This window comes from Rhodamnia argentea, chromosome 8 (genome assembly GCF_020921035.1).
Source record: "Rhodamnia argentea isolate NSW1041297 chromosome 8, ASM2092103v1, whole genome shotgun sequence".
Lineage (NCBI taxonomy): Eukaryota > Viridiplantae > Streptophyta > Magnoliopsida > Myrtales > Myrtaceae > Rhodamnia > Rhodamnia argentea.
Window position 1 is genome coordinate 24,581,998 of NC_063157.1, and position 21,048 is coordinate 24,603,045.

The window sequence follows — 21,048 nt, forward strand, 5'->3', positions numbered from 1 at the left end:
GGATTAATTTTGGACTCTCGCCGTTCAAGATTAAGCCCGGACTCGTGGAAGCTCAAGCTTGTGTCGGCGATTGGACGAGGGCGAAATATCGACACCAAGAGTTAGATCGTGAACACGAATTTTTTAGCGATGATGTTGGAGATACCACCGCCACGGGTACCACAACGGGTAGCGACGATTGACGATGAGGTAAGTTGGGGTTCTCAAAGGTAAAAAGAACTACATGGGCTTTGATTCTTCTATCCCCAAGAAGATATGTAGGTCGCTTAATGATAATTCATTAAGTTCAAGCCCATTCCTTCTTTTTTTTTTTCCCATATTTTATTACAATGTACAATTTAATTGTATTTTATAATTTATAATTTATTATATTTATTTTATTATTTATTATTTTAAAAATTATTATTAAAAATGAATCGGAATGAACCGGCGGTTCCGAAGCGGAACCGCCGGTTCCGAAGCTGAATCGGAACCGGCCCGGGAACCGGCCCGGAACCGCCGGTTCCGGTTCGGAACCGGAACCGCCATTTTTCACGGCCGGTTCCTGAACCGGAACCGGCGGTTCCACCGAACCGGCCGCATCTACTAACAAGTCATGGATTTGTTATGCGAGTGGGAATTTGTGATTGATTGGTTGGTTTGCATATGAAGCTAAGTAAAAGAACCGAGGGTCCCGTCGACCTATGTCCCGACGAGGACGATTAATATTTGCTTGTATCCGGATAATATCCCGTGAGAGCCCGAGTGGAAATCGAGAAGTCTACATCTTATGTCCCATTGGAATGGAATGCACGAGGCTTGTGTCCTCGGAAGCCTTGGAGTTGGGGAGAATTTAAGCCTATGTCTCTCATGATTCCCATGGCCGGTGTCCCATGGACGAAAAGCTACGGTGTTTATCCCTCAAAATTAAGGCCTGTGTCTCTCGAAACGAAAATGGGGCATGTATCCCTCATATATCCATGACATGTATCCCATGGAAATCGGTTCAGAAGTGAAAATGGAAAAGTAGATGAATCATGTGCGCATTCATGCGTGTGAAGGTCGTAATGCACATTACGTGGAATCATAGTTAAGTCTCATTGTGCTTGTGGTTGGTGTCGGTTTTGCTTGGTGTGCCTTGATAGTTTTCGCGTAGTTCTTGTTTGATATAGCGACGAATAGGTAGTTTAGTCGATCGGTTTAGAAAGTCCTACTCACCGAGCTTCGGCTCACTCCCGTGGACTCTATTCTTTTCGGAGGAATCGACCATTTGAGAAGTAGACGACCCGGACAAGACAGTGACGTTGAATGGAAGCACGCCGATAGCGATGGAGGATGGTACTCGGAATAGCCTTCCTTTCTAATCCTCGTAGTGTATTATATGTTGTCGTTGTAATACAAGATAATGGGGATAAGTACACCGTGAGTGCTATAACTTGTGTACGGCGTTTACTTGAATGCCATAACTTTCAAAACGTTCACTTGAGTACTATAACTTTCAAAAATCATTCATTTGAGTGCCATAACTTTCAAAAATCGTTCACTTGAATGCTATGTCGACTTTTGCAGCTTCCATATTAACTTTTCCAGAGTGTCACATCAGCTTTTCAAAGTGTCACGTCGGCTTTCCAGCATGCCACGTCGGCTTTCCGGCGTCCACGTCGGCTTTTCGACATCCACATCGGCGATGGTACTCAAGTGAACGATTTTTGAAAGTTATGGCACTTAAGTGAACGTTTTGAAAGTTATGACACTCAAGTGAATGCCGTACAAAAGTTATGGCACTAATAGTGTACTTATCCCCAAGATAATGTAACTAAATTGGTACCTATATATATTTATAATATCGGATGACTTCACTTGTATGGTTTGTTTGCTATTTTATGGATGTTTTAAATGCGTGTTATACGGGTATTGAACCCTATGAGTAAGGCCATACCCTATTAGAGTGTCTGCTATTTTCTTTATACATGCACTTGTATGTTCTGTATGGCCGCTGTTTATTTTTAGTTATCTAACTTCCGCATGCGCCATCTGTATTACATTTAATATAAAATTAAACCAAAGCTCGTAATTAGTTTCGGACGACACCTTGGGATGTCAGAGTTCTGATTAAGGTACCAAGTCGTTTCATATAACAAGAGCAAAATTCTCTTCATACTCAATTCCATATTCTTATTGAAACCTTTGGCCACTAGTCGAGTTGTATAATGGTCCACAATATCCTTTTCATCTCTTTTAATTTCATATACAAATTTACTTCCTAAAACGAATTTACTAAAAGGCAAATTAACAAAATCTCATGTTTGAGATTTGTTTAAGGGCTATAGCTCATCTTCCATTGCTTGCTAACAGAGATAGTTAATACTAACTTCTTTATATAGACGAGGTTCTAAAAGAGAAGCAATTTATAAGAATAACAAGTAATGACAAAGTCGAACAGAAGGTTGACTTACTCTTGAGAAACGACAGACATCCGGTGGAGAACGCATTGAGCAAATACGTCGGAAGTTGCTAAGGTGGTATCATTAGAAGGATCGATATCAAGATGATAGGCAAAAAGACACCAAAAGTGCCAAAATTATGTACAGTGCTCACTTTAGTGTCAAATTTTTTCATCAGCTCACTTAAGTGCCGAATTGGAGAAAAAACGAACATTAAATGCCAAATCGGAGAAATTCCGTCTAAATTGATTACGTAACATTTATTATTAATTTTTTTAATATTACATGGCAATTTCTTTTTAAAAATCAGTCCATGTGAACTTCTAAACTTAAAAATAAGCCTTTTTTTAAAATAAAATAGATTTTAAAAATAAGCTAAAATGCTAAAATAATTTAAAAAAATTAATTAGGGCTTGACAATGAATAGGTTGGGGGATGGCCGGTAGGCCCTTGCCCATATCCCATCCACCACCCTCGCCGATCATTGCTGATGATAGTGGCCGTGGCGGCGGTGGCGTCGGCGTCGGCGTCAGTGCAATGCACTAAAATGTCACTCACTATACATGTCACTTCAAATTATATAATAGCATGCGGAAACATAGACTCGACGCACACCGCTCGAGTTTACTATATATATATGTGTGTGTGTGTGTGTGTTTTTTTTTTTTTTTTTTTTTTTATTAGTGCCACTAGCTTACCAAATGTACATAACACGTTTATGTTACAAATATTAATAGGCAAACACCATACAATATATAAAAATACATAGACCCGGAAAAGGGTTAGGGTCATCTATCACCACTACTAAACTTTATCTCTCCAAATAAACCTACCTATACAAATGTCAATCCACCACTAAGGGTCGATGACTTCACCCATCGATGACGGCTCATCGGTAATATTGGATTATGTCTCGAATTTGAATTGTTTACGAACCTGATTTGATTGGATAAATTTCCAAGTGTGATTGCACAAAGGAAATCAAGAAAGGCATCTTCTGTTACCGTTTAAAACAAGAAGAGATTGAACTATATAGCACAACGGGACAAAATAAAGGACTCACAAATAAAATATATTATACAGGGGTAGAAAAGTCTTTATGCAAGAAAAGAATGAAAAGCAAGGGTTTGCTTTTAATTCTTAAATCTGATGAAGTCGTACAAAAGAAAACAAAAAAAGGACTTTTGTAGGTTTAGTTTTACAAATGTGCGATAGAAGTTTTTTCGACACCTTCGTTCAATGGACTCATCGAAGGAGTTAATATCATGGGTGAACAGAAGTTACTTTCTCGGTCACACGAAGGAGTATGTTTTTCACCCACGATCGGGAGTGGTGGACACACCAAAGGTTTTGTGCTTTGTGAGTTTCTATATCTAATTGAGTTATTTATTTGTACACACTTTGAATTTGGGTATAATTTAGGTACGGGAAACACACGAGCGTATTTAGTGATTGCAATTCCGATTCTCCGATTATAATGAATTGTTCTTGCCGGCTCTCTCCGTGGATATATGTATCGTTATTCGGATCAAACCATGTAATCTCCGATGTTTTTTATCGTTTCTCGTTATATTTCTAGGTTTTTCACATTGACAATTTGAAAGATCCTATTATTCCGCATTAATTTTACAACGGGTAACACAACTAGGAGGATCATCGAAATTCCTGAGTGGTCCATGTAAATCACCGTCAATTATCGCGTACCAGGCTACGTATTAATGAGGAACCCACTAGGTGAGTCCTACATTTATCCATACCGTGGTAATGCACTTGGTATACATAAAAACTAAATTCGACAACATTGCATCTTCATACGCGTAATCAACATGCATCGGAACTCCAAATAGTGACGACAGTGGAAGAGCCATTCTACATATCCGAAATACAAAGGGATGAGCCAATGTCGATAAATGAAATCTCTAAGTCTAAAGTCGATGATCCTCTCTCCGCTTAACCTGATATATACAACCATAAACATTCAAGGTAATAATGAGTACACGCATGATCTTCTTGCCTAATGATGTGTCATTATAAGCCAATATCACCGTTGCATAATATCGTGCGTACGATGCAAACCAATATCATATAATTCCACAATACACCAAGTATTACTTAGTGTATTATTCAAATCAATGAATGTATGTACATGAGCATGCATTAAGTTTATTACTCCATTTTCATCTCGAGTACTCCTAGGCATCCCAACACGGGCATCTCAACTCCGAGGCATTCGGACACTCTCGGGGTATCCCAACACACTGAGCATCTCGAAACTCATGAGGTATCCCAAAACACTCCCTACGATATCCCGACACACGGGGCATCCAGACACATTGGCCATCGTCGCCACTATTATACTTGTTGGGGAGAGTAAATCAAAAGCCCAATACTTTCATTCGAGGATGTTGTGAAAAGGAAGCCTAAATCCAACCTTATCAATATATCTAGTTAGACCTACCTTTACTCAAAAGCTTAAACCAATAAGTTATGAACTAACTAGGATATGTTAACTGTTTAACGTCACATCAATTCTCCGATGTGGGACTTCTCTAACACTACTCACACGCGCATTCTAAGAATCTCTCACTTACGTGTGAACTACGGTGTTAGGTTTGTTCCCCTTTGATTCAAGTATCATTCTGCATCAACTTATCTCAACTTAAATTTCCATCAAAGCCCATTAAACCCATGTTGCTACACTACAACATCCACCGGCCTGGAAACCGCGTTGGCCACCGGATTCATTCCTTGAGATATTTACCAAACACCGATATGTATTGGAAGTAGGCCACCAGTCAACCATTGGCTCTAATACCATTTGTTGGGGAGAACGAAGCGGAAGGTCGATACCTTCACTAGCGGAGATCACCAAGAGGGAGCCCAAGTTTAAGCTCGTCAACATATCTAGTTGGACCCACCTTCATTCAAAAGCTTAAGCTAATAAGTTATGGGCCAACCGCTTAACGCCACATCAATTCCTCGATGTGAGATTTTTCTAACACAACTCAGACATGCATCCTAACAATACGAACGATAAAATACTTTCTGAATGTTATTAAACAAGAATGACGCTCATGAAAATGTTCAAAATCAACATTACAACATCATTTTTCTTAAACCGCTATTCAAGCATAAATATTTTGATTCATGCATCACACATGTAGAAAGTAATTAACTCACTTACCTCTTTCCCATTCTCATATCTCCAAGGAATAGTGTTAGGGGTAAGTAAGATGGACGGATTGAATCGAGAACAATCCGGACCGATGGGTTTGGTTCGGTTCTAGAGGTCATCGGTCCGGTCCCAGGTTCCTCAAAGTGGAACCAATGTCCGGATGATCCGGTTCCCAATTCTAGAAGGAACCGGACCGATGGATCGCCCACCCGGATCGATAAATTATCAAGAGGTGTATCTGACTTTGAACCAAACCAAAAAGCCTCTTTTGTTCCACCGTTTTTTGTCTCATGTTTATTAAAAACTTCCACTAGCAAAAACTTAATGTCTAGAAATAACTAAAAGTTTCATACCGCAAAGAAACATGCAACCCAATGACACAAGTCATGAATTGGATTACTAACAATGAACCGATCAAACTCACCAAGAAAATGAACCATGCCACTCTTTTCACAATAGATCAAACCAAGCGAGATGAGACTATGAGAGCGAAGGAGTCATCATTCTCACATGAAAATTTCTTGTAAATTCTTCATCTGCTAGTAATAGAAGTAACTACGTCTTGAGATTGCCCTGTATACTTTACCTTTTATTTTCATTTTATCAATTCCATTAGACCGCTAGGGAATCGAACCGGATCGATGGTCCGGTTCAACTCTAGAGACTTCCAGCAAGGTCTTCGATTTCAAAAATTGATAATCGGGATGACCAATCCGACCTTCTGCTTCTAAGAAAATCGGACCAACCTATATCATGCTCAAGCCTAAGAGAAACTAGATTGAACACAAAATATTAAAAAAAAAAAACTGAAGTTTTTTAATAAAATAATATTATCCAAAATCACTAACTATTCTTCATCGACAACACAAGAAATCAACAACTCATAGCATACAATCGGTAACTTTTTCTCTCTTTTTTTTTTTTGGTTAAGAACTTTTTCTCTTTTTTATACAAAAATAATATAATATAATTTATTATTATTATTATTATTACTACTAAACTTCCATTATCGGTCAACATTGTTGAGCATCGACAACACAAAATCTTCGGTTGGCATCACTTTTTTTTATCTATTTATTATTTTAATCCTTATTTTGTTATCGGTAACTTTAGGTCAGCAAGTACCATGGTTGACTTCGGTAACAACCACTAAATCAAAAACTTCCATAGCATGCAATCGGCCACCTTCAATTTGGAACTTTGATAACTTCGGAACTTAATTAACTTTGATATTTAATCCTCATATCAACAATAAAATTAATTTTTACCCCATTTTTTACTCTTTTCATCACACACAACACTCATTCGTATAGAAAATAATCAAACATCTATCCTTTTTATTAAGAAACACAAAACTTGATACATCAACTGTACTTAGTCTCCTCATATTTACTACCAAATTCACTAAAATAAGCAAACAATGAACAACCAAGTCGAGAGCACTAAATAGATCATTCTAACCTAGCGCTTAGAATTTTCACTTACCTTGAAAATGACTTGAGCAAAAATCAAAGCTTTTATTTCCTTCTACAAGATGAGTAAAGTAGCACATCAAAATGGATGTTTTAATTGAAAACGACAAAACTCATTTGTAGAAAGTTGAGGAAATCAATGATATACCCCATCCGAAATTAAATGACAAAGTGTGGGGCCTTCGTTATTACTCGGAGAATTGAAAATGAAAGATGAAAGAGAATAAATGAAAGCGAATGAGTAAAGTGAATGGAGTGGGGACCTTACTGCCTTTTGAAAAGATTTCTTCCTTAATCGGCAAGTAAGAAGAGTGAAAGAGAATTTAACTATAATTAAGATATCAATTGTTTTAGGCTGCGTTTGGTCGTCGGGATATAAGCCATCTATGTTTGGTAACTGTCCAAGATAGGATAAATTGGGATATAGCCAGGATATAAAAATCTTAGGGGAGGGGGTATGATAGACCATGATAGGATTTCTCAATATAGAAGACACGAAGAGAACTGGGTTTTCCCCTTAACTATCGCTTCTCCTTCGCGTTGGCCTACCTTTCCGCCACACCGAACAACCTCTCCGGCCGCGGCGACCATCAAGTGTGGCTGACTTTCCAACAACGCCAGGCTGGGTCTTCGGCCGCAAAGCCGGGTATCTCCACATCCTTGTTTTTAAATCAATTATCTGTCGTGATATAAGATCATGTCCCCAGTTCTTTAATCGCTCGAACTTTTTCAACATTCAAAAGGAGTCTCGACATGTTATGAAGAACTCGAAGTTGATCATCGACTTCCAAAAAGGGTATCGACATTCGAAAAGACTCTCTTATACGACCTGCATGAATGCATCTTCAACTTGTGAAAAGAAATTGCATAATTTGATTGTTCAGTATTTGTTTACTCATCGGCAAGACAACAAATAAGCTGAGCGAATCATTCTCAAAGGATTTGACTCCAACTCGGGACCCCCGATTCTATAAGGTTTGCTTCGTCGATGTTATACCTGAATTCGGATGACACAAACCACTGCTCAATAATAATTCTCTCATCGGAACTAATCATTGAATAATTTCTAAAGCATCATAATGTTTCAGCAAATAGAGTCGATCTCGGCCGTGCCTTGCATCCGTTTATCGGACTTTAAATCCATAGTTCACCAAACAGTAGATGAGATATAAAAAAAATCTTGAATTTCTTATCCTATCCCGACTAGAAATTCGGATGACCAAACGCAAACTAGAATTTAGGATAACCAATAACAACCTTAGAGTTAAAATAATGATTGCATGGGGTATGCGTTCCACTGAAATTGATTAATGTGGCCCCTAAGATCGTAGGTTGGGTGCATGTAGCTTGATTTCATTTGCTATAAGAGGGGATATTTTGAGAGGGGGCTCCTCTATCGACCAAGTAAAGGGATGAGTCATTAAGTGCATAAATGGACTAAGATTGAAATAGATGATACAAGGTACGATATCATTAGGAGCATGGAAGCTGAATCCATCGATGATAAATTAAGAACGGTGGCATACTTAAAAGAGAGACAAATGGCTTAATCATATGGTTCCAAAGTAGATATTTGATAAATTATCCAAGATAATAAGTAAATTAGTACATGGACGAGGAAATCGGTGTCTGTTTTAAATATAGAAATGTTAGAGAAATATTTTAAACCCTCCAAAAAGTTTATTAAAAATTTTCGAACGCAAGAAAATATTCAACTTAGTAAAATTCTAATCTACCACTTGTAAACTCAAAGCGTAACGGTTTCCATTTAAGATCAATGTGGCATTACGTGTTTTACCACCACCCTAGAAAATCAATACTAAAAAAAGTATCTATCAATCCAACACTAACAGAAATATTTACCGAAAATTACGGATACAAAAATAGATTCAGCCTCCGCTAAACTACATGAATCACTCAATTAGAATTTTCACGTGCGACATTTATCGTCTACGATTTCCAACATAATATAAATTAAGGTAGGAATTTTTAAGATGTCACGGTCGGTCTTCGCCCGGAGTCGGCCGAGGATTACCATCATCGGCTGATCCCTCCCGGTGTCGACTATCCTTCACCCTTACCGGCCATTATCAGCGATGGTGAGGCGATAGCGACGAGGGTTTTGCAAGCCCTTGCCATTGCAAGTCCTTTATTTTTCAAAACCTTTTTTTAACTTATTTTTCTAATTTTTTTTATTTGTTTCCATAAAAATGCAATCAACAAAATTTTCACTATTGTTTTTTCAGATAAAAATGATGGAGATTGCCGCTGCCGATAATTTTCATTTTGCAGATAAAAATGTTGTAAGTCCTGATATTTTACTATTGACTAGATTCTCTAGCAAGCCATGTAGGCTTAAGTTAATAATAAAAAAAAAAAATGCTACATAGAGTTTCTAGCCAAGCGAACCGGAGTTGGCATGCAAATAATCGTTTTTCAAAAAAATTGGCACTTAAGCTATCCAAAAAAAGATTTTCACACTAAAGTGAGCGTCGCACACAAACTTTTACACTTCCGGTGTCCTTCTACTGCATATGATGATCGCATTTCAATGTACAATTGCACTCATGCATTGCATGCATTTTCATCATCATTTTAGTAAGTGAAAATCCCTAAAAAGAACACATTAATCCAAGTCTTGCGTTTGGGATAAAAGCACTAAGGATTAAGTTGCAAAGTCCAACTACGTTCACTCTCTCCTTATCCTTGCAATTTGTTTAATGCATTGATTATCGGATGTTACATTAATGTTTACGCACCCGCATAAACACCTCACATGTTAGGACTTTAGTTAAAATTAATTCAAGCTGCACGAATAAATATTTTCATAAAACGAAAAGGTATTGAAAGTGCATTAGAATAATCTAGTGTAACCAAGTCCCTAAACTCAAAATCTCTGATTCATAGGAATAAAGTATTTCTTCTGACACTTTATTTATATGTCTAATCGACCTGCCATAAATTGATTAGTGGCGACTAGCATAAACTCTTGAGCTGCGATTTGGTATGAACTTGGAGGAGTCCAAGCTACATTAATTAGATAATTAGCTTAACAGTCCATTAGCCGAGGAGATTCCCGTGGAATTTTTTAGGTCGCGATAATGGTGGTGTTTATTTTCCAAAAAAAAACCTATAGGCATGGGAATAGTATTCAATTGCAGCGAGGTTGGTGGATTTGAGACATGACAGTGCATTAAAACGGCGTTCGGTCGCCATTTCGATGAAACTTCGGGATTTGGTTCGTTTGAGGTAGGGGTGAGCATGGTTCCGGGGTAAAACCAAGAACCTGGAATCGGAACCCGTAGGATCCGGTCTGGTTATAGGTTCCAAGATATGTAGGATAGGTTCCAGGTTCCAAAAAATGAGGAACCTGTTCCAATGGGTAGGTTCTAGGTTCCACTACTTGGAACCTGGAACCTGGACCATAGATCTTGAAATAAATTTTTATATTTTTCTTAGTATGTGTTTTTGCACGATCTTGCAATGTTCTATTGCGTCCGATACTGAGTGTATAATTTGGAGCCAAACAAACTTTTAGGTTTCGGGTTCAAAAAAATGATAAACATGTTCCAATGGATTGGTTTTAGGTTCTAAATGTACTATGTACGGAACCTAAAACCTCTCGTCTTTACTTTCTCTTAGATGTTGTACCGTTCACTCTTATTTTGATTGACTAAAAATGAAAAAATAAAATAAAATAAAAAAATTGATAAGTTTTCGAGTACCCTGGAATCGACCCTAGAACCTGTGACGGGGTAGGTTCCAGGTTCCAAGGTATAACGGGTAGGTTCCGGGTTCTAAAAAATGAGGAACTGTTCCGACAGTGTAGGTTCCAAGTTCTAGGTGGAACCTATAAGGAACCTGGAACCGCTCACCCCTAGTTTGAGGGCAATTAGTCTAGTGATGTTGTTCGCTTTTCAAAACAGGCATGGAAGAATGCCGGACAACTATGGGAGGTTGTGGACTAGCGGAGAATCGTGGCCGGTGTGGCTAACGATATAACAAAATAGCTCGATGGATGCTTTTTGAGATAACAATAAGGCTCTCGTAATAGAGAGAATAATACTAGAAGTGTCGAAAGTTGTGTATGTAGCTCACTTTAATACAAACAGTTTATTTGAGATCGCTTAAGTGGCAAATTTTTTGAAAAACTATATCTTTAGTGCTAACTTCGACATGCTTGACTAGAAGTTCGACGTGGCATTTTTTTATTATTATCTTGAGTTAACGTGGCTCGCCAGAGGTCCAGTCAACATCTAAAACATAAAAAAACTAAAACTTAAAAAGTATTAAAAAAATAAAAATATGAACTCAATTAGATTAAAAAAAAAGGCAAAAATTCAACAACAAAAACTCAGGCTAGCTTTGGCCAAGCCCTCGTTGACGGTGGCCTCAACAACTACCTGGAAGGGCCGACGGAGGTCGCCTAGGCCTCGGTGAGGGCTTGCTGGCCCTCATCTAGGGATGGGTGCGGCCCTCGCCCTAGCTCGAGTCGACAAGGGTCGTCAAACCTCAAGAGACCTCCGCCGATCGTTTCTAGCGGCCATGGCGTGAGGGCCAACATGACCTCTTTGGCCCTTCCTAGTGACTATGGCGGTAGTAACCGGCGAGAGCTTGGCCACAGCCAGCTTGAGTTTGTTTTTTTTGCTTGATCTTATTTTTTTTAAGTTTAAATTTTTTTTTATATCTTGAGTTTTCTTTAATGCCACATGAACTGAACTTTTCTTTAAAAAAATGCCAGGCGACCTCTACGTGGATTGATTTTAAAAAATATATATATGCCATGTCATACTAAAACTTTAATTATAAATGCCATGTACTCAATTTAGCTAGAATTTCTCTGATTTTTGCACTTAAGTTGTCGTTTTTTCTTCCATTTAGCCCGTAAAGGAGCTGGCAAAAAATTATTGGTGCTAAAGTGAGCATCGTACATGATTTTTTGCTCTTCTAATGTCATTCTCTTGTAACATGTTAAGAATTAAGATAAAAAAGAGAGAAAAACATAATATTTAGTAACCCACCGGCTGTTGGACCAAAAAAAAAAAAGTAACCCACAGGCTGGTGGCCTAGTTGGTAAGAACACTGTGACCTGGTGGTCACATGTTCGAACCGTGGCTTGAGCGCAAGCTCGCCGGGGCTAGGCGGCGTTCGCGCTAACACCAGTGTCTTACTCGGAGCGCCGTGGTGGTGGGGTCCCGCGGCCACCTCGAGGACTAGTTGTGCTTCATCACTGGTTTGAGCGCAAGCTCGCCGACCGCGCAGAACCTCGGTCATAAAAAAAAAAAAAAACATAATATTTAGTACAACATGTCAACAACAAATGAAGAGTACATGATGACTGTCTAAAGTAACAGAATATCAACAACAATCAATCAAGACTGATCGAGAAAGATAATACAGAATCTCCTAAATATAACTTTAAGCTACCGTGTGCATACTGGAGATCCTATTCACTTATCCTACACTTTTTTTTTTTTTCTTGCACGCAATATGTACTTGTCATGTATCCCATGGTTTCTTTGAAACAATGCGAACCTCTTAAATCACGCGATGGATCAACACCGGAGTACCAACATTTTCTACACCAACGATGGACCCGAAACAACTGCCACATAAGAAACATGTAAAGGAGTAGAGACATTGAAAGAAACGAGCCGCGATTGTTCTTCTTCTTGAGCTGAACGCCCTTCACCTTTGGTTTATTAATCCGGGAGTATCATTCATGGTGACTTCGATCATCACGAATTCGAGCATTATATAGGTGATTCTCAGGACGAGACGGAATTCTAGATTAAATAGTAACGGCGGCCTACGATATGAAAATCCGGCCGCCGGTTCTTCCTTCTTTTTATTAGCACGGGGTATCTGAACACTTCAACTCGGCCGATCCTTGCGATTTTTTTCTTGAACCAATGGGTCCAGTTCGAATATTTCACATGGGCCGAGTTTAGCTATTTCCGAAATTGGACCTTCATGGAGGCAGCCTGTTGAGCTGCATCGAGTGTTGGGCCGAGGAAGCCCACGTCTCGAAGTAAGCCTTGAACACGAAACGACGCGCAGCTTCTGTGAACGGAGCTTCGTGTTCTATTCTTCGGAGTCTCTCTCTCTCTCTCTCCGGGTGTGTTGCGTCGTTGATCGAAGTGAATCCAACGCTAGGGGTGAACAAGATGGAAGTGTAATGGGGGAATGAGCGACGCCGGCCAGAGCTCGCTAGCCACAGTAGCAGTAGAGTAAGTAGATAGGAAAAAAAAGAATCAGAAAAAAATAAAAATATCAAAATATTATTAAAAATTATCCACGTCAGCTTCGGCCGGCAAAGTGGACTGAATTGGCACAATTGTAAAAGAATGACTTAATTGAAAAAAAAAAAAAAAGGTTTAGACCGATCCCCACGATTTACCTGAGCCAACGGTCCGAGTTCGCTTATTTCACGTGGGCCGAATTTAGCGGTTTCCGAAATTGGGCCTCCATGGAGGCAGCCCATTGAGCGGCATTGAGTGTTGGGCCGAGGAAGCCCACGTCTCGAAGTAAGCCTTGAACACGAAACGACGCGCAGCTTCTGTAACGTGTCACCGGAGCTTCGTCTGTCTATTCTCCGGAGGCTCTCTCTCTCTCTCTATCTCTCTCTCTCTCCGGGGTGTGTTGCGACGGTGATCGAAGTGAATCCAACGCTGAGGGTGAGCAAGAGAAGGAAGTGCGATGGGGGAATCAGCAACGCCGGACGATGATTTGCTGCTCAAGAGCTTCTTCGCCGAGGTTGGCGAAGTCGAAAGGGACAACGAGGTCATCAGGTCTCTCTTTCTTTTCTCGAAGTTGGTTGCTTTCTCCTTTTCTTGTTTTTTTTTTCTTTCTTTCTCTGAAGCTGCACCCGCTTCATTGTTGCGACTTTTAGCTTGATTACTGGCTGTGCGGTCGATGATTCAGTTGGGTATTCGATTATTGAGTCAAAGGGAATGCTTTTATCTGATTCGAGCGAATCTCAAGGTGTGATTTAGTTCATAGTTGCGAGTTTGAGGATTGATTTGAGGAGAGAGACGAATAGGAGGATGTTGTGTCTGGCTGTTCGAGTCTATGTTTCAGGAAATCGGCATTCTTGTGATCTCGTTGAAGCATGAGATGAGCTCAGGTGCTGCCGCTGCTTCTGCTAATCAGTTGCATCAGGGTTGCGCGGTGTGGTACATAAGAAATAATGGCAACTTAATGCCTTGATTCGACGCGTTTGTCAGAAACCATGTCGAAATAAATTTGATGCTAACTGAAATTACCAGAAAGAATTCACTGGGGCATGGTCCTGTGTAGTTAGATATTAAGTAATATAAACGATTGTAAACATGAAAAAAGAGAGCTTCTCTTGGCAAGTGCGATAGTAGCAATAATCTGTTGCAGAATTTTTAATGCAGAGCTTATCATGTGTTTCGTGCATGGAGAGATGGACATGGCTCTGTTTTAATTTTGTGCCTGAAAAGAGTTTGCTTCCTGAATTTTACTCTGGGATCTCTGATTGATAAGAAAGTTTTAGAGAAGGAGAAATTATCTGAAGTGGAGGAGATTATGAATCCACTAGCAAGAGGGGCTTTGGGCCGAAAAATCGAATTCTTGGTTGTCAAATGCTGTTAGAACCCTCCGACTGCAACTGGGGACATCATATTCAAGAAGAAAATTGACTCAAAATCCCCACCTGCCGAGGGAGTAAAAAGTGGAAAGAATATCTCCTTTCAGATAGCGGCCATACAATAACGGAATCTTAAGATTACGGAATTTCGCACAACTAAGACAAACAACCTATTATATCCTTTGACCCCCTGTAGTATGGTGATTTCATTAAGGGATATCGCTTCACAAAAGAATGGCCATTACTTAGATGAAAGGCCCATGTCCTTTTCTTTTTGTTGAATCTTCTAATTGTTTAGGCTTCGCAGGAATAGTTTATTGAATAATCACTGCTTGTATTGATGAGTCTTTGTTGTTCTCTGGATGGATTCTCTAATGCCCATGGGAAAAATGAAATTCAGGATCCTTTCATGCTTCAAGTTGAATCCATTTGAGTACCTTAATCTCCCCTTTAACTCATCACCCGAGGACGTGAAAAAGCAGTACCGTAAGGTATCCACTTCTTCTGGTCTAACTATGGTTATTTGTCTACTTTTGATTGCCTAAGCTCTGACACAAGTCTGTCATTTGATACCTGTCATTCTCAGTTATCTTTGCTAGTTCACCCTGATAAGTGCAAACATCCACAAGCAAAGGAGGCATTTGGAGGTAATAATTCCATAGCTTCATTTTTGGGGACCTGTACCTGGATTTAATCAAGAATTATACATGATGATGATAGGAAATGCTTAGAACTTTCAATGCATGAAATCAAGGATAGTGCCCTAGATTGCAATGTTCCTTGTGTTAGATATTTTTAGATACTTAAGGCCTTAAGTCATGTTGTTGTTCATGCCTCTCAAAAGAAAACAGAAACAAGCAACAGACAAAAGCTTCTTTTTAATTCTTTTTTGCTTGGGTTGAAAAGGTGAATGCGGGAATTTATTGCCTAGAGGAGAGTAGGTATTGTCATTTGTCGATTGATGTAATTTACTCGGACTTGTTTGGAAGGAAGTGCTCTTAAATGGCTGTAGAGTCATGGGGTCGCTTCATCACTTTGAGATTGGATTTCTGTAAAGTGGCAAATCCTTTAAGAGAGGTGATATTGAGCATCAGAAGCATGCACGACTTAGTTCTACTGTGGATAGAACGGGTTTCATGATTTACATGTCCATCTTCTGTCTCATTAACCGTTTCCAGTGGATATCTGAGTTCCTGCATTGAGAAGTGAACTTAAGAATTATGCGATACCAAATGGTTTCTTTCTTTGAAGTAGATTATCTTTTGCATGAGGAACTTTTTATTTGTTAGAAAGCTCACACTTTTTACGTGACTGACTTAAGTTTCAACTGTTCACACCTATGTCTGCCTTGGCAATTTATAGAGGTAATTCTTAAAGATTATTTAGCCATAGTCCGGCTTGTTAAGACTAGATACTGGCAGACTGTGAGTGTTCAACTAGAACTTCTTTTTAGGGGGCCAAGTTTCAACTAGAGTTAAAGTAGCGCTTTCTCTTTGTGGACAGTATTCTTCTCCAATTCAAATTGATGACCTACTTGTTCTCCCAGCCCTAGTCGTCGGGCCATGACCACTTGTGATAAATAGAATGAGATATGGTTTGGAGCTATCAGACCTTATTTTTCCTTATTTCTGGGAATACAAATTAGTTATTGGCAGAGATGAGATGAAGTCCGATGCAGTCCGATGCAAGCATCAATACAGTGGAAGTAGTACAATTCTTGAACTTTAATGTGCTTTGTATGCCTTTACCTATATTCTGCTCACAGACATGACCAAAAAAGTGAAAGTATAAATTATCTGTCTGTCTGGTGTTGTTTTCTTTGAGTCAAGACTTGAGAGTGTATTCATAATCATGTGGAGACTTTTAGATACATCAGCCATGATGTTAATTATTAAATTGCAGTGTTTGCTGGTTTGGTGGGATGCAGAATTCTTTATTTCATTCTCGGATTGCTTCGACGAGACCTCTATTTTATTTTTTTCTTCAAATGCATGAGTCTTGTTGCTGATTGCCTTTTATTGCTTATTTTCTGAGCAGCTTTAGCCAAAGCCCAGCAACTATTACTTGATCAACAGGAAAGAGATTATATTCTTTCTCAAGTTACGGCTGCTAAGGGTCAGTATGAAGAGTTATTTTAGTTTATCCTTCTATCTTATCATGCTCATTCATCCACATGGAATCCATTTCAAATAAGTAAATTTTTCTGTGCTGATGAACTAAAATTGATCTGTTCTGGATCATGTGATCACCTGGAATCTGTTTTTCTTATTTATGAGCAAATGGATCATTTTCTGCATGTTTCATGCATTTAATGCAACTTATGGGTAAGTGACATCTGGCTACTGTATGTTCTCTCGTGTTATGTGTGAAAGGTTCCTTTGGTATTACATGCTGCCTAATAGGTTTTACTACTTCCTATATAATGGGTTTTTGAACATTTTGAATTTGTAACTGCAGAAGAGCTTAGAGCAAAAAGGAAGAAACAGTTGAAGAAAGATACAGCTTCTAAGATTAAATCTTTGGTTGATGAGGTATGTTATTCCCCACATGCATAAGATTTGCCATATTAGTACACCAGTTCAGAGAAATGATGCACTCAGTACGAAACTACTTGATTTAAAACTTTATGATATGGTTTCTTCTTTTTTTCCATATTCTTTGGGGATGATATCTTTTAGTTTGTTCCTTGTAGTGTTTTATAAAAGAACTTGGTCAAGCACAAAATCCAAATCTTTTATTACTCATTATTTCCCCCCAAATCTACTGCTTCTTGTTCTAGTTGGATAAGTTTACAAAGTGGTGTGCTTGTTTCATACGCTGCAGGGAAAATATGAACAGATCTATGAACAATCAGAGGAGTTTCAGCAAGAACTGAAATTGAAGGTTCGAGAGATACTAACAGAACAAGAATGGAGGCGAAGGAAGATGCAGATGAGGGTATCCATGCTCCTCTTCCCCCCTCTGTGCTCGTGCACTAGAATCTTTCTCCTTCTACCTATGTCTTACTTTTTGGTTGCTTTCTATAGATATCAGAAGAGGAAGGTAGATTGAAGAAGGATGAAGAGGAACAGAAAGAGATGTGGAAAAGAAAGCGGGAGCATGAGGAACAATGGGAAGGAACGAGAGAACAAAGGGTTCGCTTTCTTTACTTTTAAACCTACTATTATAGTTTCAGTATGTAGGGCTTGCACCAAATTTTATTCTGGCTTAGAACCTCCGGAGGAGATATATTTGGCTGTGTAGGTAATTCAATAATCAGTTTTTATTTTATGGGAGTAATTTGAATTGGAGTAGAAATATCATTTGACAAATCAAATCTGTATGATCTCCTGAATGTGTCTTTTGTTGCTCTCCCATCCTAAAGAAGCTGGATTTTCTAAGAGCTAATATGGCAATTGCTGGTGCGTGCATGCTTGCAATGCATGCTTTTGTGCAGCCTGGAATGTAGTACTTGGTGACTTGGTGGTTGATCTCTGGAAAATCATCAGTTTTAGTTTCACATTTTATACAGTGTAATTGTTTTGACAAAGAAATAAGGCATCAACTTTTACATCATTTCTACTGTCTTAATTTTGCATTGCTGACTTTGAATGAAATTGGAAGGTCTACTAGCTTCTTCCAATATTAGGAATATAATTTTCTCTGTGGTTCTTCTGAATTGTATTGCCAGGTTTCGAGCTGGAGGGATTTCATGAAGTCTGGAAAGAAGGTGAGAAGATATGCTAAAGCTTGTTATATTCAGTTTTCCATGATTTTGCTTGTAGCTAAGAGTATGCTCACAACGTAAAATTTATCTTCTAGCTCCTGCTGTGGTTGCATCCTTACTAGAAATTATTGGTTCATGCCTATGTGAAACTACAAAAAGCATGACCCTATCAGGATCATACCTCAATCCTCCCACTCTCTGGGACCTATTTTCAGTGTGAGGGGGGCTTCTTGATAAACCTTCTAAACGTATTATGCAGGTTAAGAAAGGCGAAACTCGACCTCCGAAGCTCAAGACGGAGGACCCTAATAAATCTTATGTCCAGAGGCCTGTGAAGCGGGGCTGACCGAAATCATCAGCTTCAGTAACTTGGATCTTTCGAACCCAAAACAAATTTCCCCAGAAGATCGTTCGGACTAAGAGATACGGGGCTTCCTCTTGCTCCCCTCAGGAGAGGGGCTTGTATGTGGGATTGATGCATGTTCTTGTTCTTCATTGAAGAGGTTCCCTGTGGCTTTGTCTTAAACGAATGAATCTTTTGGCGTGTTTATAACCTTTTAAGTGAAGTCCTCGAGGTGTACCTATAATCATCTTCGATCGGTCTTCATTCTGGCGATTAGCTTAAGTTGACATGAGGTTAGTAACTTTTCTCTGTCTATTTGAGTTTCTGACGTTGTAATTTGGTTAGCAACTTTCCTGTCACAGAAAAGTAGGTAAGTACTAGCACAAAACTAAACTTTTCGTTTACCATGGTCAGTTACTATATTGGAAAAGTAAATATGTACTTGTTAGCAACAAGCATTTCTTGTAAATAATTGATTATTAACTTTGCATTAAGAAAGGAGATTCTTTCCATAAAGTTGAATGAAATAGAGGGAAAATTGTTCAAAAAGTCCTAAACCTATTGTATTTTTGTTAATTCAATCTTAAATTTTTTTATTGTATCAATTGAGTCGTAAATTTTTTCACGATTGAGTCCATGCAGTTGATTTTGTTTAGAAATTGCTAACGTGGACGTTGATTGTCTTACATGACACAATTGGCGTTGACATGGATATTTCTAATAATATTTTAATAATTTTGAACTTATTTAATATTTCTTTCCTTTTTTTGTACTTTATTAATATTATTTTTTACAACTGTAGCTGGCAAGGTCGGTGGTCAACCATCATCGGCCATAGGGAAGGGGCTTGTTTTGGCGAGGGTGTTGCAACCCTCGTCAACCACTGGAGAGGGCCTCCGCACCCTCGTCCAGACAAGGCCCTCTTTTGTGGTTGGCCACAGTTGTAAAAATAAAAATAATAAAATAAAATAAATTTTAAAATGTCTACGTCAATAATGCTGTGTCATGTACAGTTGGCATTTATGTTAGTGACTTTCGGTTAAAATTCTTTAAATATACTCCATTGAGAAAACGTAAAAAAGTTTGGAGTTCAATTGGCATAATTAAAATGTTTATGATTAAATTGACAAAAGTGTATTATGTTTAGGATTTTTTTGACAATTTTCCCTCGATAGATGGAAAATGTGAGTTTGATGATCATGTTAGGTACTATTAGTTCTTCGCTTAGTAACTTGTTATATTGATTTAAGAATTTCTACATAGTAATTTATGATATCAGTCCATATTGTTCTTTAGTTGCAAACGTTCATAAATAGTAAAATAGCTTTCTTATGATATGAGAATTATTTAAACTTTAAGTAATAAGTGAAGTGATTTTTAAACATGTACAATAACTTTTTCAGTGCCAATGAAATGGACTATGGAGTTCACAGTTTTTAAATGCACCGCAGCATGAGAAAATATTAAGTGGTTTCATAGTTTCAGGCCACTGGTATTTTTTTTTGGTCGGACACGTCACTGGTTGAGGAGGTAGGTATTTGTCTCTTGTATCCGTTCATAAATTGACACGTGTATTGCTGTAAAATTAAATAAAAATAGTAAAATTTTATCTAGAGATTTGTTCAGCGTGGAACTTCTTTGCTTTTTTAAGATACCCGGCCCGACCCCGAAACTAAATGACACTGAGCTTGACCCGACCCCGATACCCGAGTTACATATTTCTTCGGGTCGGGCCGATCCGAATTGAAAAGTACGATTGGGAATCAATGTAACGGCATACGGTGGTGATGGTATAGTTAAGGCTTGGCTTTATGACAACTTGGGGTCAAGAGTTGACTATGATGGACCGGGTCACTCCTCTGCCGTGATGGCATGCAGTGCTGATGGAAAAAGGTTCAGATCAATAGCATTCAAGCTTTATTCCATACTGTGTCAGTTCTTTATTTTAGCGATTTCATTTTGCTATAGATTGTTCTCCTGTGGGACTAATAAAGAATGAGATTTCTGCTTGGTCGAATGGAATGCAAGTGAGGGGGCTGTCATCCGTTAGTATCATGCACTTTGAAAGAGATCTGGAGAGGTTGTGCAGTTTGATACCACCAAAAATAGATTTTTGGCTGCTGGTGACGAGTTCATGGTCAAGTTTTAGGGGTGGTGATGGAGTGAGGGTGGAAAGAGTTGTAGGTTCGGGGAACGTGTAGCTAAGGATTTTCAATTGGAAAATTAAAAAGAAGAAAAAGAAGATCCCTAAGACACCCGAAATTTCCGAGTCAGGCTGGCTCGGGCTTTTTTGACGGCCCTCACCATTGCCACCGGA

At 38.8% G+C, this 21,048-nt stretch overlaps 1 protein-coding gene across 1 annotated transcript; it reads left to right on the forward strand.

The window, feature by feature from the left end:
• The first annotated feature begins 13,660 nt into the window (after positions 1 to 13,660).
• On the forward strand, positions 13,661 to 19,013 carry LOC115735519 (J domain-containing protein spf31). Its single transcript, XM_030666791.2, has 9 exons — positions 13,661 to 13,861; positions 15,083 to 15,173; positions 15,269 to 15,329; positions 16,720 to 16,797; positions 17,140 to 17,213; positions 17,506 to 17,619; positions 17,709 to 17,816; positions 18,353 to 18,391; positions 18,648 to 19,013. The coding sequence occupies exons 1-9, from the start codon at positions 13,770 to 13,772 to the stop codon at positions 18,732 to 18,734; spliced, it is 744 nt and encodes a 247-aa protein (XP_030522651.1). The 5' UTR covers positions 13,661 to 13,769; the 3' UTR covers positions 18,735 to 19,013.
• The last annotated feature ends 2,035 nt before the right edge of the window (positions 19,014 to 21,048 follow it).